This window comes from Dermacentor andersoni, chromosome 4 (genome assembly GCF_023375885.2).
Source record: "Dermacentor andersoni chromosome 4, qqDerAnde1_hic_scaffold, whole genome shotgun sequence".
NCBI classification, from domain to species: domain Eukaryota; kingdom Metazoa; phylum Arthropoda; class Arachnida; order Ixodida; family Ixodidae; genus Dermacentor; species Dermacentor andersoni.
The window spans coordinates 24,041,995-24,061,956 of record NC_092817.1 but is presented as its reverse complement, the minus strand read 5'-3'; the positions used below and the strand labels follow the sequence as shown (position 1 = coordinate 24,061,956).

Here is a 19,962-nt window from a genome sequence, read left to right as displayed (position 1 = left end):
ACCTGATGGATAGTGTGAATATGGTCTATTGTTGAGTAGCCTTTACGGAATCCTGCCTGGTCCTTTGGTTGACGGAAGTCTAAGGTGTTCCTGATTCTATTTGCAATTACCTTAGTAAATACTTCGTAGGCAACGGACAGTAAACTGATCGGTCTATAATTTTTCAAGTCTTTGGCGTCCCCTTTCTTATGCATTAGGATTATGTTAGCGTTTTTCCAAGATTCCGGTACGCTCGAAGTCATGAGGCATTGCGTATACAGGGTGGCCAGTTTCTCTAGAACAATCTGCCCACCATCCTTCAACAAATCTGCTGTTACCTGATCCTCCCCAGCTGCCTTCCCCCTTTGCATAGCTCCCAAGGCTTTCTTTACTTCTTCCGGTGTTACCTGTGGGATTTCGAATTCCTCTAGACTATTCTCCCTTCCATTATCGTCGTGGGTGCCACTGGTACTCCTCAGCCACTTGAACTATCTCATCCATATTAGTAATGATATTGCCGGCTTTGTCTCTTAACGCATACATCTGATTCTTGCCAATTCCTAGTTTCTTCTTCACTGCTTTTAGGCTTCCTCCATTCCTGAGAGCATGTTCAATTCTATCCATATTATACTTCCTTATGTCAGCTGTCTTATGCTTGTTGATTAACTTCAAAAGTTCTGCCAGTTCTATTCTAGATGTAGGGTTAGAGGCTTTCATACATTGCTTCAACACTAAGGTCCTCTTCCTGAGTTAAAGCTGAACACCTGTTCTGTAGCTTGATCTGGAATTCCTCTATTTTCCCTCTTACCGCTAACTCATTGATCGACTTCTTATGTACCAATTTCTTCCGTTCCCTCCTCAGGTCTAGGCTAATTCGAGTTCTTACCATCCTATGGTCACTGCAGCGCACCTTGCTAAGCACGTCCACATCTTGTATGATGCCAGGGTTAGCGCAGAGTATGAAGTCTATTTCATTTCTAGTCTCGCCGTTCGGGCTCCTCCACGTCCACTTTCGGCTATCTCGCTTGCGGAAGAAGGTATTCATTATCTGCATATTATTCTGTTCCGCAAACTCTACTAATAGCTCTCCCCTGCTATTCCTAGTGCCTATGCCATATTCCTCCACTGCCTTGTCTCCAGCCTGCTTCTTGCCTACCTTTGCATTGAAGTCACCCATCAGTATACTGTATTTTGTTTTGACTTTACCCATCGCCGATTCCACGTCTTCATAGAAGCTTTTGACTTCCTTGTCATTGTGATTGGATGTAGGGGCGTAGACCTGTATAACTTTCATTTTGTACCTCTTAAGTTTCACAACAAGACCTGCCACCCTCTCGTTAATGCTATAGAATTCCTGTATGTTACCAGCTATGTTCTTATTAATAAGGAATCCGACTCCTAGTTCTCGTCTCTCCGCTAAGCCCTGGTAGCACAGGACGTGCCCGCTTTTTAGCACTGTATATGCTTCTTTTGGCCTCCTAACTTCACTGAGCCCTATTATATCCCATTTACTGCCCTCTAATTCCTCCAATAGCACTGCTAGACTTGCCTCACTAGATAATGTTCATCAGCCATCAGTGGCTTTACACAATAAGGAGTTCACGCTTTTGAGCCTATGCCAACCCTAATCTTGTCTGGTTTTACTGCTGGCTAACCTCCCGATGTGGCTAGTATCTCTGACACTGCGTTTGATAACTATGTCACCTTGTGTATATATGTGTGTGTTCTGTGACCAATAAATTCAATTTGTAGTCAGCGCTTGTGTTGTCTTCTTGCAATCCTTATTCCTTCGTTCGTTTCTTTAGCTTTCTTCCTGCACTTCAGTGCATTGTGCTGCGGAAATTTTACACCATGGACCTATACCAACTTGCCCACATTGCTATTCTTATTCAGAGCCTAGGTTACCTTTCATGTTTGACAATGAGTGACATCGCTCGTTCTTGTTAAGTTGGCTTAATTCTGAATTTTTTTTTTTTTACAGTCAGCTGGTGTCCTTCTGGACAAGGTTAAGAACCCTATCAAGCATGCAGCAATCGCATTTCTTATTAACCTACTTAAGGAGCAGCCCGTTTCACAACACACAGTGGGCGAACTCTTGTTTGATGGCTATGTGGATCCACTTGTCATGGCCAGCCGCCGCATTGACCCAACGTTGCCGTCCACAAATGGGAAATTTGGATGGATGATACAGGTTAGTGACCAGCAGTATTGTAAGAATAAGTAGTGCCAGAAATGCATTTCTGGATTCTTGATTCAAATTTTTCTTACCTGCTGAACGCTATTACTACTGTATTTAAATTTCTTTAAGCATGAAGTACGGGGATGGAATCCCGGCCACAGCGGCCACATTTCGATAGGGGCGAAATGCGAAAACAGCCGTGTACTTAGATTTAGGTGCACGTTAAAGAACCCCAGGTGGTCGAAATTTCCGAAGTCCCCCACTATGGCGTGCCTCATCAGATCGTGGTTTTGGCATGCAAAACCCCATAATTTTTTAAAATTTTAATTTCTACAACAGCTAGCATTTTGATAACTGCATTTGAGTCGGCACTGCCCAACATACTTCGCACTGCATTTGTGCACTGTTTCAGTGGAGCTTTGGTTGTTCGGATTGATTTGCCTTGCCATTTCATTGCTCTTTAAGGCTTTGAACCTACATTCCTTACATACTTGTCAGAATGCTTCTATCAAAGGACTGCACTTGTTCACTTTGCCAAAGCTGGCTGTATGGCTACTGCTTTGCCAGGTATCAGTTATTCCTGTAAGATCTTGAAGAAAATTTCAGTCTTTTCAAAGCCTGCTTATGAAATATTTGCAATTCCTGCAACTACCCTTTTAATTGCGATGTGTAAGTCATGACTCCTAACAGCTGTTCCAGGAGTCAAACTTTCAGCAGAAGTGCAGTCAAAATTGTATGCCCCTCTGTAGTGAGTAGCAACTGGCTGTGGTGTATCTATTACTACTGCAGCAATTTATAACACCCAAGAGTAGAGATATGGCTGCAAGTTGGCTCCAGCAAGCTAGCTTGTACTTTCAATTAGTGTTTCACATTCTAAATTAACATTCTATGTTATGCACACCTCTGGACTGGAGGCCCATTGTTCTTACCTTTTCTGTATTTCTTTTTTAGCGTAATGGTTCCAATGATGGCCTTTTCACTGTGTACACAGGCAAAGGCCAAATGGACAAATACAATGTTATCACTCGTTGGAATGGCCTGCAGTAAGTTGTCCATTCATGTTAATTTCTTAAAATTCAAATTTAATTTGCACTTAGCTTGCAGCCTTTGTGAAGAGCATGATATTCTGATTTGCAGAACAGCAGTGCTTGCAACTCTAGGTTTACAGACATTCAACTCTTAGCTGCATAGGTTGTCTGTCCATTGTGCAAAATTGTTTAGATGTGTTTGGATATTAAGCTGCCGTGCATGCCAGTACCATGTACTAGTCTGCATGTTTCAATTTACGTTTGTGACTCGCTCCTGCACAGAAACGTGACCTGGTGGAATGGAACATGCAACATGATAAATGGCACAAGTGAGTACTGCTCGCTCAGTTGACGCTTGTTACACAGCTACATAAAAGTAAGAAATTCTTGGGTGTCAGAATCAGTTCTGTCTTCACTCAAAATCAAATCAAATCAGTCTTTACTGCCAAATATGGCCAGAGGCAATGACTGCTGTAGAACTAGTTTTTCTTTAGCAAGGAATGGGTGGCAGCTACAACCAGGAATCAAACTCTGTGGCTTATGTGCAGCAGCTGAGTGTGATAGCTACTGAGCAATTGTGGTGGTTAACTTCATTTCTACCAAATTACTTAGCCTGAAAGAAAGACTTACTGCATATATATTTATGTTACTATAGTTAGTTCCCGATTTGAGGCATGTTTAGGCCTCCAAGTATGTGCAGTGCTTTTTTTCTTGCAAGAATGTCAGTAGTCTTTCTTTTCTAACCATTAATAGACCGTGCTAATCAAAAAGATTCCATAATTTCAATGTATGTGGCATCGTATGATGTGATACAGGAAACATCCTTTTGAGGAAAGTTAACTCTTAATTAAGGAAACTTCTTGGCCTGGTTGGTATTTGCTGTGTCATTAAGAATTGTACTTGTTGGCCTTATATATAATTGAAAAGGCAGCAGTGATGTCATTAGCATCTAAATGGTACTTAATTGTGATTACAAGTGCTCACATGAAGCCAGCATGTGGTGCGCTTTACATCGTATATCGAGCATTATAATTGCAGCAGTGCACAATATTGCAAGGCTGTCCATTTTTGTGTCAGGCTGAAAGCATTAAGGCAGCTGTGCACACACTTGCAGTTTTCTTCGAAACAAGGTCTTACAAAATATTCTGGAGTGGCAATTCTTGCAGCTTTTACCAGCAGAGGTCAAGCCAGCATTTAGCCTGACTTCACCTCTGAAAGTGTCCTGTGCTAGCTGAAGTCCACTCATAACCTAAATGCTTTTGTTTTGCCAATGTAAACACTAGGGTAATTGGAAAATAAAAGCTGTTTGTTTCTATCTGAAATATTATGTTTGGCTGAGAAATAATATCATGCTCTCCCACAAAATCTGTCGGAGCATTTAGGTTCCCTCCTAAAACCAGTAACACGAAGATGCATTCAGTAGGATCTGTATGGCGATATTGCCTATCTTAAATGCGAAGGAAGTGAAAAGAAAGCACTTCCTGTTTCCTATTCTGTGATGTCCCTTTGTGCCCTAACTAATATGGCGGCAGCGCGGCTTCACTTTCAAGACATCATCACTCCAGAAGATATTTTACACCTCCTTGGATTTAAAGAAATCTTCAATTTAAAAAGAAAAAAAAAGGAAGCTACACCATACCTCACAGCAGCTAGTTGATAATACAGTCGAACCTTGATATAATGAAGTTGTAGCAAAAAACTTCGTTAAATTGTGAAGTTAGTTAATTTGAGGATTTAAAGTTTTAGCATTCAAAACAACTTCACGGATTCCCAGAGCGTTCCTGGTGGATAGTATGCTGTTATTAAGCACTTATAAACAAATTGCAAAAAGGTCGGGCCATAGGAGTTGCAGTATAGAGCGCCAGCACATCCGTTGCAGATGCATCGATGGGGCTCACAAAGACCAAGATTTGGATGCGTTGCGTGGCACTGTAAACCTTGGATGCCATAGCTGACTATGCTTAGTGCCCGCAGCTGGCGCCCAATAATTAAAAACAAAATTGTAAAAACATATAGATATTTGTCCTGAATAAAAACAAAAAAAAGTAAGTTTTACCAGAAAGGCGGAGCACTGGTGGCTATAGCAAAGAGGCAACTACATGCAGTGAGTTTCGTAGTTTTATTGTTGTTGCAAACGCTCGGGCAAATGTTAACAGATCTCATTTGATGACCACTAACTCGCAGTCACAACGCAAGCAAGTGCTTCGCACGGTGCCTCAGAAACTTGAGATTACACGACCGCCAACACTAGCCTCCTTTACAGCAGCGCAGAGTGCTACTAACTTTTTCCTACATGCTCAGAATCCAGTCCTCACCACAACACATATGCTACAACATCGTCGCAAAGTGCAGCTCATGCTTACATTATACAAATAAACCAAACATGATTAGGCCGCTTATCCTGTGATACAAGGAATATTGTCGGGATTATGACCTCCCTCATGAAGTCCTCCAGGTTGCCTGAAAGCCAGAACATTTGCCCCCCTTTGGTGCGATTTCACACCATTCTGCGACTGGAGAAGGGTTGAAATCCGGGCCAGTTGGTACATAGTGAAGGAAAAAACCAGTCAAAAAACGCAAAGGACAAGAGGAGAGGTTCACACCACAACGACTGGTGTGAACCTCTCGTTGTGGTGTGAACCTCACCTCTTGTCCTTTGTGTTTTTTTGACTGTCTTTTTTCCTTCAACTGCGACTGGACACTAACGCATTTAAAGAAAAGAGACACCCCACACGTACACATTATACAAGAATTACGCACGCTTCATGGCAAATATAAAAATTACATGAAGTTATATACTGATGGCTCTAAAACGAAAAAAACGTAGGTGTGGGGGCTGTAACAAAAAATTGGGAAGCAAGTATTCTGATTACCACAGCATGCCTCTGTCTACACAGCCGAAGTATATGCAATATGGACGGTGGTTCAAAAGTTCGCAGTCATGAAGTCACGAAAACGGTCATATACACAGATGGGCAACGCTTGACGGCGGAACTGCCGATCCGTCCTGCGCAGAAGCACTGCTGGAAATTGCCTTTAACTTTAGCCTCAAGCAGATTATACATGCACCAACACGTGTAACCACGAAAACCAGCAATATATTAGACCTCACCTTCTTAAGCAACAATATTCCCGATAACACAATCTCTTAGGAAACAGTCAATGGCATTGCAGATCACAAAGCAACCATATGTTCATTAACATTACACAGCCGGCCGCAAGCGCGAAAGAAAAAGACTCAAATATACGACTGGACAAATGCCGATGACGTTAGTATTCTTGACTTCCTAGAAGAATCTTACCCAGAATTCCTTCGGTGTTTCCACGATGGAAGCATGCCAACTGATAACCTATGGGTACTTTTCAGGGCCAATGTTGAGCACTGTCTCAGGAAATTCATTCCTAAGAAAATAAAAACCATACGCAAAACGAACCCATGGATATCAAGAGAGATTATACATTTAAAACGCAAAATTGCAAGGCTCAGAAAACTTAGAAAACAAAAGAACTTTTTTCTTCAAGTGTACAAGAAAAATTAGGAAACTTTCTCACGCGTTGAAGATAGCAGCGAAAACGGCTAAACAAAAGTACTTAGATGAAACCTTAAATAACTTCATTAAAAAATCCCCTCATAAATTTTGGCACTATCTCAAATCTAGGGTTCCGAAGAAGAGCAACTTATTGCCAACAGAAGCCTTAACCAAGGCTACCCAATTTAATCAATTTTTCCAATCAGTTTTCACAGTGGACAATAACACTATCCCAGACAAGGTCGCACAGACAAGTGACATAGGTGAAGTACCAAGTACCATATAACGGAAGCGGGAATTCTTTCTTTATCAGTTAATCTTGATATTAAAAACATCCAGCGGCCCGGACAACATTCCAAATACTTTTCTCAGAAGGTATGCTGAATGGGTTTCCAAATACTTATTGCTAATTTTTACAAAATTGTTGCAAACTTCTGAGGTTCCTCAAGAATGGAAAATTGCAAAAATTATTCCGATACATAAATCGGGTGATGCTACAAATCCTTCAAACTTCCGTCCTATTTCACTCACTTGTACAGCGGGGAAAATTTTTGAGCATTTAATATTAAAACACATCGTAACTTTTGTTGAAAGTAATTCTCTAATTAACCCTAACCAACATGGATTTAGGAGTGGTTTGTCTACAACAACTCAATTAAGAGACTATTCATGACCTAGCATTAACAATCGATAAGTGAGGACAGGTAGACATAATTTTTCTAGACCTATCAAAAGCGTTTGATCGAGTATCGCATCCAAAACTAATCCACAAGCTGCTAGTAATTCTGGGACACAGTATTCTTACAAAAGGGTTAAAAGCATATTTGTCACGACAGCAACAATTCGTTCATTTCGAAGGGCAATCCTCAGACTACGTTGAAGTTTTATTCGGTGTGCCTCAGGGCACAGCTTTAGCTCCCATTCTCTTCCTTCTTTTTATCAACGACATAGCATATGGCATTGACGCAATGGTACGCATGTTCGCAGATGACTGCATTATTTATAAATCAATACAGACCAAGGATGATCAGGTTGTTTTGAATGACGCCCTTAAATATATAGCAAAATGGTGTCAGGACTGGCAGATGACGCTAAATGCAGAAAAAAACTGTCTGCATGACAGTCGCGAGAAAGAAAGCACCACTAACCTTTCCATACCAAATTCAGCAAAGAGAACTACAAAGGGTAGAAGAATACAAGCATTTAGGTATCATTATTTCTTCCGATCTAAAATGAAACAAACACGTGTCACACATGGCAACAAAATCGCTCTCAGCGCTTTTTTTCCCTCAAACAGTCCCTCAGATACGCTTCACCCATCACCAAATTACTCGCATACACGTCACGCATTCGCTCCGTTATAGAATATGGCGCCATATGCTGGTTTCCATACACTAAATGTGCCAATGCGAAGTTAGAGAACATACAAAGAAAAGCAGCCAGATTCATTTATAATAAATACCATCGTCATGATTCCCCAACTGAACTTCTACGCTTAGCCGGACTCCCAAAAATTAGCGATCGTGGTAGATATCTCAGACTAAAATTCCTGTTTATTCTCCAGAGCAATGCCCTAAAAATACACTCTGTGTATTCACACTAATTCACACTCTGTGTGAATGATGTATTTTCCTTTTTATTAATGTACCCTTTCCTGCCAAAGCCTTCGTTAAGGCTAGCAGTATGTACCAAATAAATAAATAAATAAAATTTATTAAGCATACTCAAGGCTCTACACGTGAAATCCAAATGTGAAGCCCTGTTAGAGGATATCTTAAACACATTAACGTCAAACAAATACGGCAGATCAATTAGATTTTGCTGGGTACCAAGCCATTTTGGGATACCGGGTAACGAAGCAGCAAATAGATGCACATCAATAGCAGCGTACAAAAACATAACAAATATATATATATATATATATATAAATACAGTATCTATATAGAGACAGTATCGATGCAATTTTTAAGGCCTTGATGTCAAAATGGCAACACAAATGAGACCATTGTTTAAGCAATGGTCTCAATAAGCTAAATCTAATTAGACTTGTAACTGGCGAGTGGAAGTCGTACAGTCACCAGCAACGGTTCTATGAGGTGATCTTGTATCGACTTCGGATTTGACATGCACATCTGATGCACAATTTCCTCCTTTGAAAAGAAAATCCACCAACTTGAGAAAAATGTCATGAACCTCTTGCAGTCATACATATCCTAATAACATGTCCACACATCGACACACAGAGACGGAGGTTATTACATAACCTGTATAATTTACATATACCATTACACACTACTCTATTACTGGCAGATGGCCCCCTAGTGCCATTTACTAATGTTTTAGACTTTTTAGAGAAAACTGGTTATCTACACCAGCTATATGTAATGCAGGTTTACCTGCTCCAACATTGCATTTCCTTTTGTCTTGCGACTAGCACAGCATGGCCTTAGTTGCCTTTGTGCCATTAAACCCAAATTAACTAATTAGACGTGTGGCAACAAAATGCACGTGAAGGCAGCAACCTTGTTGTCTCAGCCTTTGCACTTGCCGTGAAGAAAGTACGTATTTCCAAGATACGGTCCGTGGGCTGCCCATAGACGTGCACGAGAACGCAGATATGTGTGTGCGTTCCTCTCCCCCAGTGCATGCTTGATCTCTTTACAACACATTTACTGTCCCCATTACCCCTTGCGCAGAAGGAATCGTCAGCTCTCGTTTCTTCGAGTGCTGCGAGCTGCTGCAGGTCTCTCAGCACTCTGGTAAACGCGACAATGGTGCAGTGGTGTTCCTGCCTAGCGCGTCCCGGCATGCGCACTTTGATGGTGTTTTTTAACTATTCATGCAGAAGGATGCTTGAAATAACTTTTGCCTCAGTCAGCATTTTAATAATTCTTTGCTAGCTTTACTAGCTATACAGGGTAGGAAATCTAGCTACCAACATGCTTGAAATGGCAAAAGAAGGTTAAATCAAAACCGTGTCACAAAACTACTTCATTAAATTACGAAAAAAAATACACGATTTTCAATGCATCCAAGGTCGAGAAATAAAAATTGTTCATTTCATTGCAAATTTGTTAAATCGAGGTTTGACTGTATAAGCACGATTAAAAGTGACCTTGTATATTTTGAAGTCGTAAAGGGCCCCTAACCACCTCCGACATTTTACATATTTTAAATACGCGTGTGCATCGTATACAGTGACTATCATCCCTTGCAAACATGGTAGTGCGGCACGCTGTGAGGAAGCCACAAATTTAACACCTATCCTATGCAGACTTTTTCAATTCCTTTGCACATTGTAATGTCAGCAGGGTCCTGTGCGTGAAGTCGCCAGGGTAAATGCTGTTGATTGGCTGGCCAGTGAGGAACAGTATAATACCAATGTGGCAGGAGCTGGTGTTGTGTCCTCTGAAGAAAACAGGCTCAACCAATGTGTGCCACTGATCCTTTTATGAAGCTTCCATCTGGTTGGCACTGTGCAGAGGACTGTTAAGGGCGGACAATAGAGGAGCCTTTCTTCTGGTGTGTGGATGTGACCCATAACTTTTGCTGCATGCATAGTTCATGAGTCCGTGACAAGGAGGAAAGAGGGCCTGTGGTTAAAGTAACGAAGGCGAGCTAGAAACTGCAGTGGCCAAATCCCTGTGACTTTGCTATTACGGCATCGTAAAAAAAATTATTGCGGCTGTATGTTTACTGTAGACATTTAGAGACACTTCGAAATGTTTTTTTGTAAAGTGTGCAGCCACACTTTGTGCTCAAAAAAACAATTCCACTTTCTCTGCACCGTTTAGATGGTGAGCTCATGCCTCCACTGAAACCTGGACAGGACTTTGTTGAAGTTTTCAATCCTGACTTCTGCAGGTATGAACTGCACATTAGATGTCTAGATTATGGACAACAACTGCAACACTGCACTGTTTGAACTAAGTGTGGATTTATTTCTTCGACAACAATGTTGTACGTTTCACTAGTGTTAATGAAAACTGCAGTATCCTGTGCACTTGTTTAACTAAAGCCAACACTGAAGCTGGTGGACGTGCTGTGTTCTTGACACATTTTGACATTGCGTAATTCAAATACCTTTGTCTTATTGAAATCTTTTTTCGCGCAGTGTTCCAAAAGAATCATTCCTTGCAGCCAAGTATGGCTAAACAGGAACTAAGTGAACTATTTTGGTGAACTTTTATGGGGCCACAGGAATAAAATGTAATGGCCAGGAAAATATGCAAGCACATTGAATGTGCAGTTGGGATCATGGGGATTGGGTTTCAGTGGCATTAACAGAAAGGTCTACAAGTGATGAATGTATGAGAGAGGTCTTATTGCTTTTGCAAAACACTGGGTAGTTTTGTAACCTACATGCGAGAAGGAAATGTACGTAAACTTTTCTCGTGTGGCTTAAAGGCTGTTAAGTGAATAAGCCTGTAGTGTGTGCTATTCTTCTGAATTTGCCCGTGTGTTTGGTTAAAATTAAGCTTGCTTGGTAAGAAAGCTTTAATAATGTATTTTACATGAGTTCACCACTAAAGTTGTTATCAAAGATTGAGAATTTCTGGCTTGCATATTTAGCTATATATAAGTGAATGCGGCCTAAACATCCCATGAGTCTGTAGCCAGAACATCCCTTGCAGCTTTTTATGAACATGTTATCCAATGTGGCATTCTTGCTGTAGAGGTCTTTTATTTTAAAGGTTACTCTATATATTATTGAAGTTGTTAGTGTGTGCAATGTAGTTTATTAGAAACATTTTCTCTATACTACTGTATTTAATATATTTATAAATGTCTCCAGCGTACGCCTTCTGCTGTAAAGGGCTATAAGATGTGTTCGTATCGCTGTAATTATCAAAACATGGCTAGAACCACCCACCACCACTGAAACATGTTTCTTTAGGTGAAGTCAAAAGCATTTGACATTGTGTGCCAAGTTCTCTGTAATAAAGCTGTTTTTCTATTTACAGATTGTGCAAAATTTTAATTACTATATCCAGTGAATAAAGCAATAGTGCAGCCAAGTCTCCACCTTTGAAACTAAAACTTAAAAGCAATGATATAAGCGTAAAATTATTTTATGTTGCCTTTGTTGTATCAAGCAGCATGACCTTTGCTATTGTCAATGTGTCAAAAGCATTTTTCAAGGGGTGTGATGAACTTGCTCTCATACAGCTGTCGTTCCCACATTTAGGTCACTGAGGATGCAGTATGATGGGCACACATCAAAGTTTGGAATGTCCCTGGAACAGTTTGTTGCTCCTGAGACCACTTTTCAAAATGGCGAAAATTACTCGGCAAACGCCTGCTTTGACACAAAGCGCGAGCTGCACTCTGGAGCAATGGACCTTGGCCCATGCCAACATGGTAACCACTCTGCTATAACACACAAGTTGTACATTTTTCAACCTCCAGAAATAATGTTATGATCCAGATTTAACTTTTAACATTTTGTCTGGATCTTCTAAAAGGTTGACCAGGCTTCAAATATTGTAGCGATTCTTGTCATCCCTTTTACTAATCATTATTAGCTCGCATCATTGCACTGCAGCTATAATTTATTTACCATGTGTCATAAATAAGAAAAGAATAAAATTTTAAACAGTGTTACCAAATATAACTCGCAGGTCATAGTAAACAGTTGATCCAATAGGCTCATCTTGATCTCTCTACTTTGTAAGTGTAGAACTTGATTACAGTTATGTTTACATAATGGTCTAAAGAGCAGTACCTACAGGGACTTTCACTTGAGTGAATTTAAATGTATGTAAATTCTGTGTAGCTGGACAGAACCAAGGTAATGTTTGCCATTGCTTGGAGATACTCGGATTATTTTTTGCATTCTGCCTAATAAGTGAATCAATCAACTCCTCAATTATAATTAGACAAAAAGTGTCAGTAAGAAAATTGTATAGCAAAACAAACGGAGAACTCCCGATACAGCTTTCTGTTGCTCAATACGTGCCGCATAAGTGTTTTTCCAAGTGTAAAAGAAGCCAGTGAATTCATGCACAGTTCCTCAAGTGGCTAGTCTTGTGGCAATTTTGCATGTATTCGCGGGCTTCTTTCAAGCTCGGAAAAACACTTTTATGTAACATGTATTGAGTAACGGAAAGCTGTTTCGGGAGTTTTTCATGTTGCTCTACGATTTTCTCATTGACACCTTTCGTCTAATTATTATAATTGAAAAGTTGAGTAATGAATTAGGTAAAATGCAAAAAATAATTAAACTCTACAAGTGACAGCAAACATTACCTTGGTTCTATCCAGCTACGTGGCATTTGCATATTTTTAATGTTTGGCTCAAGTTACATGAAACACCCTGTATATTAAAGTGCTTAGTATGAAGAAGAGTTGAAAATTGAGCTTTTTGGTGCATTTTGGAACATATTTACACGAGTACTAATTGATGGGACGACGTAAGACAACAGAAGGGCGCAGATTAACTACCAGTTTTTATTTGAAGGAATATGTGTACTAAAAGACAGTCTGCAAATATAGGGTTAGCATAAATGGTTCTTTCGTTTTGAAAAGGCGATATTTTCAAATGTATTACACGTACACACGTGAAAGATGTATGAAAAAAAGCACAAACACTCCAAGTTTGTACACACTCCACAAATGTTCAATATTTGCCCCTTTGGTGGCACGACACACGCCCAGTTGATAACCGAGCTCATTCCATACATTTTGTAGCATAGTCCTGTCAATTGTCTGTACTGCAGCACTGATGCGTTTATTTTTTGCACTGAATCTTTCGCAATGAATCGGTTAAATATTTTCATATTTTTATTTTACGCAGAAAATTAAGTATTGATTAAAAATGAATTATTTGCCAAGCTCGGCTCTTCTTTAGTTTTGTCTCCACTGAATGTAAACTTATATATTAGAAAATGATCAGAATTGTTGCTTTAGTGGGCATTGAATAGGTTGATAATTTTTCATGTGTAACTATTTGGCATTTAAATATTTTTGGCATTTGTTATAGTTTGGTGACTGCATGGAGCAAATATTAGATATGGCACTTCAATTTATAGAACTGTGAATAGTGCATAAAGAAAAGAATTGCGAAACCTATAATCTACGAGCCAATAAAGTGGACATCACAGTTCAGTAAACTACAATGAAAAATACTTAATATACAAAATATATTCTACATTTATTCAGCCTGCATTAAACCTTTACCTGCCATGAAAAAGTCTTAGTGCTGGCTGCATGGTCTGGCTCGCTTCTTGATTATTTTTCACGGTCAAAATTGTCACCACTTTGATAGTCCAACAATGGTGATAGTTCATTCTGCTGATAATTCACCGGAACCATTTTTACAAAATAAAGCTTGCAGCAATTCACCGGAGCCTTTGTTACAAAAAGAAAAAAAAAAAGAAAAAAAACTTGCAGCGAGCTTCATGGCTGCATGCACAGCCAGCAACATTGATGCGACCTTTAAAAACAAGTGTTTGTTGATATAACCTCAGGTGGGATGTTTTTGGCCACCTAGTGAAAAAAAAATGCAACCTAAACATTTTAAAGACCCCTTTGAGCAAATTTTTATGTTGTCAAAGTGTGTTTTGGTTTAAATGGCATCGAACATTTAGAAAATTTGTGAAAAGTCCACGACGACTTAAGTCTTCATTTGGATAAAAGGGTTGCACATTGTCATGGCGATTTCACTCGTCAGTTTATCGAGTTCAGCAGGCCTTGTTCATAAATTGTTGCTGTATTCCAAAGTCATGTGCAATGATTGTGTTAGAGAGACGATTACACGCTGCTCAGAGAATTGTCATACATTTTTCTTGCAGAAAGTTCAGTTGTTCTCAAGTGTTTATTTTCTCTCCATTTATTTATTCATTATTTCATTATTTGGGAATTAAGCTTGGGTCCTAAATGAAAATAATCCGCTCCAAATATTCACAAAAGTTTGTGCAGCAAATTTTACTTGAATTGACTGAGCAGTTAAGGAGTGGATTTCTATGTTCCATATTTGAGTCAAGAAAGTAAGAACTGAAACTTGGCTCAATCAAGTCTGTCTCCATTGTGTGTTGGGTGGCACTCATTGTGACCTTTGTTGACATGTGTTGTATCCTATGTGCTTGGTGTTTCATATGCCAAGTTTCTTTATTGTGACTCTATTTCCAGATTTACCTGTGGCATTATCTTTCCCACATTTCTACATGGCTGATCCTCACTATTTGGAGCAAGTGGAGGGACTGCAACCAAATGGCAGCCTGCATCGTTTCCAGCTGACCTTGGAACCTGTGAGTATCGTATCGCATAGTGGTGCCAGCACTCGGCAGACATGAGTATTTGGAATCCTCAGTGTGAATATTTCTTTGCCTTTTGCCCCTGGCTTTGGCCTGTCTGCATGTATGGCATGGTCGTATTGTATTAACATGACTTCCACAGTGATCATGTTTGCATTACTTTAGGAGTAAGCACAAGTTGGCAAATTTTTTTATTATTACATGATGCTTAGGAGGTGTTAGCACCTTTAATTGACATCATCTGCTCTTTTTCACATAGAGATGCGCAAATAATAAAGGCCTCAGACATGAAAAAGAAATCGCTTAAAACCACGCTAAAACTGAGTCAACTCGGGAACACAGCAACACAAAGACCAATCGCAAATCTACACAAAAGCCTTTACTCACATGACTACACAAAAGTCTAGGCACATAAGAAAACACAGAATAGGGTCACATAAACGCTCATGAATCCATGCATTAAACAAATGGGCCAAAGTGTGGCTAAATTAAACACATTCAGTGAGCTAATCGCAGATCTCAACTCAGTAGTTTCTGAGAATATCACTCGCTTCCTGAAATCTTAAGTGTGCCATTAACACTAGTCTTTGCAATGGATATGTTATCCATGGACCTGGGATCTTCCTGAAGCGAAGTGCCTGTGGTCGAACGCCATTAAATCACATGTTAAACATTGTCTCTGTGTGTTTTGTTGTGGACATTCTAGCAGAACATGTATATCCTCATCTCCACGTCTATAAGTGCTTGGTGTGTCGTCCTCTCACGTCCGTGTCTTTTTTTTGTTGCGCAATATCATTTGAGTAATGGATTACCAACTTGCCCGGAATGCTGCTCTCATTAACTCCCATCTTGCTTTTCCCTCTTCTGCAGAAGTTGGGTCTTACTGTCAGTCTCAGAGGAAGAATTCAGCTGAACATGATCCTCAAGAAGAACTCTGCCATCAGGTAAGTATTAGTTTGCTTTGAAGTTCGTTTCTTTGGATAAAGGCTGTGAAATGACAAAACCACTAGGAACGTATGCCTTGCTAAGTCCTAGCTGTGTGGTGTTGGGACCATGGAACTTCTGCAAGTTGATAATGAGTTTTCCTACATCTCCAGATATATTTCAGCAGTGCAACAGGAGGCCAACTAAACAATCGAGAGTTGGCTGTACATTTAACTACATATTTCCCGAAGAGCACTGAACAGAGGCATTGAGTCGCCACTTCACCTTCGTGCAACAATTAACTTTCTTCTACAAACAAGCCAGTGCAAGCAAGAAATTCTTGTAAAAGACTGGTCGCCCCACTTTTCTGCTTTATCAGATCTAGGTAGCAGGATGGCACACTATAATAAAGGGGATAAAATACTGCAGCAGGAAACAAAGAAGCTTAACTCGGTGTTTAACCCAGTGCAAGATGTAATATTTTTAAAATTTCGGATGCATGACATTTGAATACACTGAAAATATTTACAATCGGGAATCACGTGGCTCTCAATGCTTTTGCAAGAAAATGACCGAGAAGGAGTGTATGGTGTTAATTTGCTATATTCTAACTGCGCTGTGAACTAAATTCAGAGTAATGTGCTGGTCTAGTCTGAGATGTGTTCCTTTAGTTCCTTTAGGATGTCTTCATCCTTTTGTGCCTTATGTCTTTCTCTTCCTATAGGGGACTGGACAATATACCGGAATTAGTGTATCCTGTCTTGTGGGAGGAAATTGTAAGCATGATATGTGTTACTGGTTACTTGTCATGTTTCAGTTTCATTGCAGTCACTGGCATGATGTTTTAAAATAATTCTTCAAAAGTTATGTATGAGATGAATAGCACGTGTTGTATGCAGAAAACAATACATGCAATCCAGTCTTTCAGTATACATTGGTCAAGCAAAGGTGTCTTGCATGTTACAAGCAATGCTACACTGTGAAGCGCACACCTCACTGTAGAACTTCATCATCAATTAGTACTTTGAAATCACGTACAGTCAACAGTGACAGGCATATTAATCAACAAAATCTTCCTTGACATCTTCACAAGCTCACTTCCTCAGGTTGGAATGTTCTTTTGATGCATTAAATATTGAGTGAGACACAAAGGCTTCTTTTTACTTTGTGTGTGTGTGTGTGTGTGTGTGTGTGTGTGTGTGTGTGTGTGTGTGCACGCATCTCCACACGTTACGAATGGTCATTATTTGTCAGTGTGATTTTGACCTGTGCAAAAAAAAAGATGGTATGCTACATTACTTTGCAATTGTATTGCAGCACATCGAGCTGGACAAGGCTTTAGCTGATTACCTGAAACGCACATTGGAAAATCCGATGTTCTACAGCATGCTTACTGCTTACATCTTGCTGTCCTTGGGCTGCCTCTTGCTCTTGATTACGGTCACCTGCATTGTGGTCAAGGCCATTCCAAGGCTACTTTACCCAAAGGTAACATTGCAGAGAAAAAAAATTGTTTTCATTCACACTGGCACCTTTCTCTTAATGTCATGTCTGTCATGTTCGTTGCCATTGCTTAATGCATTGTCCTTAGCTTCATTCCAGCTCTTTTTGTGCCACTGATGTACCTTTTGTGTTTCAGGATGTCGAAAGTGAATCGCTGCTTGTTGATACTGATGAAGCAGTGGAGGATGCTGCTGCAAAGAGCCACAATAACCATGGCGAAGTAATCACGTGATTCAAGTTCTTGAATATTCTAAGTGTTGGCTAATAGGAAGTAAATCGTTCAGAATGTGATTGCTATGTGTCCCAGTGGAGAACGGAGCAGATTTTACACTGTAACATGTTGATACTCTTGTGATGCTCATGCGTTATGTAATTTTATAGGCTTTTCTCTTAATGAAAGTGAGGTTAGGAAGGGCCATTGTTATCTATAGTTAGGCTACTAGTACCACGGACTGTTGAAAGCTACTTGACAACTGCCTTTTATGGTCTGTTTGAGGCTGGTGTCTTGAATTTCTTTCCAGTCAAGAAAAGCTCGTCAATGAGAGTTCTCAACAGATTCTAATCTGTAGCAGCCGGTCTGCTTGTGCCAAGTGCAGTGTTGTCTGAATAAGGGCTTTTACTTGCTTCAGACATCATGCTGCCAATATCTGCTCACTGAACACCATTTAACATCAGCAAGGTACTGCTATTTTAGTATTGTCTTTTCTTGATCTCTAGGTATAACGCAACTAGTGTGCCTAATCTATAGCCTCGCTTGAGGCCTTCTGCCTTCAAGTCTCAAAGTACCTGCATTCCTATGTCCAACATTGCCGCATTCAGGGTCAGTCAATATTGTTTCATTGAGATGTTATACCCTGTTTTGTATTTTAAGAGTATAAAAGCTTGTTTCTTTTAACCTGTTATGATGTGATCCTGCACTGGCACTGCTTCTTAAGATGAACATTAAAGTGTATTTTAATTAAGATGTTGCGAGGTTGGTTGATTACAAGGCAAGAGTTGCTTACTGCACAGGCTAAACTGCCAATGCCAACCCCTGATTGTGTGCACACAGCATAGCTTTGGAACAAACTTGCAGCACAATAAACACTGTTTTACTTTGCATCACCCGCCGTAGTTGCTTAGTGGCTATGCTGTTGGCCTATTGAGCACGATGTAGCGGGATAAAATCCCGGCCATGGCAGCCACATTTGGATGGGGGCGAAATGTGAAAAAAAACTGTGTACTTCGATCTAGATGCATGTTGAAGAACCCCAGGTTGTCCAAATTGTTACAGTGTCTCTCATAATAGATTGTGGCTATTGCACGTAAAACCCCATCATTGAATTAACTGCTTTGGATGCAACGTCAATTGGGCGATCAACAAGAGCTAGTTCTTTAATGAGAGTGCACTAAGGAATTGAGTACGTTGACTCTTGCCAAATTCGAAGGCCTAGATCATCCATGAGTTCATTTTCACGAACTGAAGCATGAACAAGATCGTGTTCACCCATGACCTTGTGCTGGAATGCCAAACAGGAAGTCTTGTTGGGATTGGTTCTCAGAAACGCATCGATGAGAGCACGGTTGGTCCCCGCTGCCAAAGAGGAAGCAACTCCCCCTTGTGCCTGAGCAACCCCTGCTTTCAGGAGGGGAAGTAAAGTGCTCAAGCCGTCTCTTGTAACTGTGCTGCTTGCTGCTGCAACACTCACTCCAGCTGTTGCGTGTGTGTCATGCAGGGAAGTTGAACGTCAGTAGATGCAGTTTTCGTGTGAGAAAGGCGACTGTCAAGGGGACGCCTGACAGCGCATTCCTACATTGTAATGTGAATTGGAATTGAAATTTGATTTAGAACGTGTCTATGCTTTGGGCACTCTTTGAAGGTTTTGCAACCCCGAAGCAGAAGAGGAATGGACATTCGTGTCATTCGTGGAGTCTCTTGCCGTCTACCCAGAGCGCATGCTCCGACCTAATCATAAATTTTTGATGGCCGGTGACTTCAATCTGCCTAGCATTGATTGGAAATAGCTATCAATCTCTGGCTCTCATGATGCTGAGTGCGCACACGTCCTTCTTGATTCTATGTTCTTTCACTATCTTACGTTGTATTACATCCCACATGTGTCGCAGACCTGACCCACTCGATTCTTGATCTTGTATTCATCAAAGGCTTGTCGGAAAATCCTACTGTTGTCTTAACTGAAGGTATATCTGACCACAAACTTGTACATGTGGACTTATAAATACAAAAATGCGTCCGAGTTACACCCATCACACAGTCCTTTCTAGATTTTTCATCGGCTGATGACGAATCAGTCTTGGATTGCTTACACCTTTCCCTTGATGAATTCAAACACAATGATGACATCACGCTTTTCTGGGACAGGTTTAACTTTGTTGTGAAGTATGGTATTGATAAATTCGTACCGACGCATAGAAAGAAAACTAAACGTCGTAATCCATGGATCACTTGTGAAATCATTCATCTCAAACATAGAATAAAGCGCAAATGCAAGTATAAGCTAGCTCAGAATACTGAATTTTAAGGGATGCTTTACTCATCAAACTATGAAACTTGTCACGGGCAT

At 40.3% G+C, this 19,962-nt stretch overlaps 1 protein-coding gene across 1 annotated transcript in view; it reads left to right on the top strand.

Moving 5' to 3' along the window:
• The window catches only part of LOC126535862 (scavenger receptor class B member 1-like), a 31,714-nt gene extending 13,352 nt beyond the window's left edge, over positions 1 to 18,362 (top strand). The window contains exons 6-15 of the mRNA XM_050182706.3: positions 1,961 to 2,170; positions 3,110 to 3,201; positions 3,469 to 3,515; positions 10,511 to 10,580; positions 11,905 to 12,077; positions 14,847 to 14,965; positions 15,842 to 15,915; positions 16,620 to 16,671; positions 17,213 to 17,383; positions 17,535 to 18,362. Coding sequence (XP_050038663.1) covers positions 1,961 to 2,170; positions 3,110 to 3,201; positions 3,469 to 3,515; positions 10,511 to 10,580; positions 11,905 to 12,077; positions 14,847 to 14,965; positions 15,842 to 15,915; positions 16,620 to 16,671; positions 17,213 to 17,383; positions 17,535 to 17,630 — 1,104 coding nt within the window. The 3' untranslated portion in view covers positions 17,631 to 18,362. The remainder of the gene's footprint in view (positions 1 to 1,960; positions 2,171 to 3,109; positions 3,202 to 3,468; positions 3,516 to 10,510; positions 10,581 to 11,904; positions 12,078 to 14,846; positions 14,966 to 15,841; positions 15,916 to 16,619; positions 16,672 to 17,212; positions 17,384 to 17,534) is intronic.
• Positions 18,363 to 19,962: the final 1,600 nt, after the last annotated feature.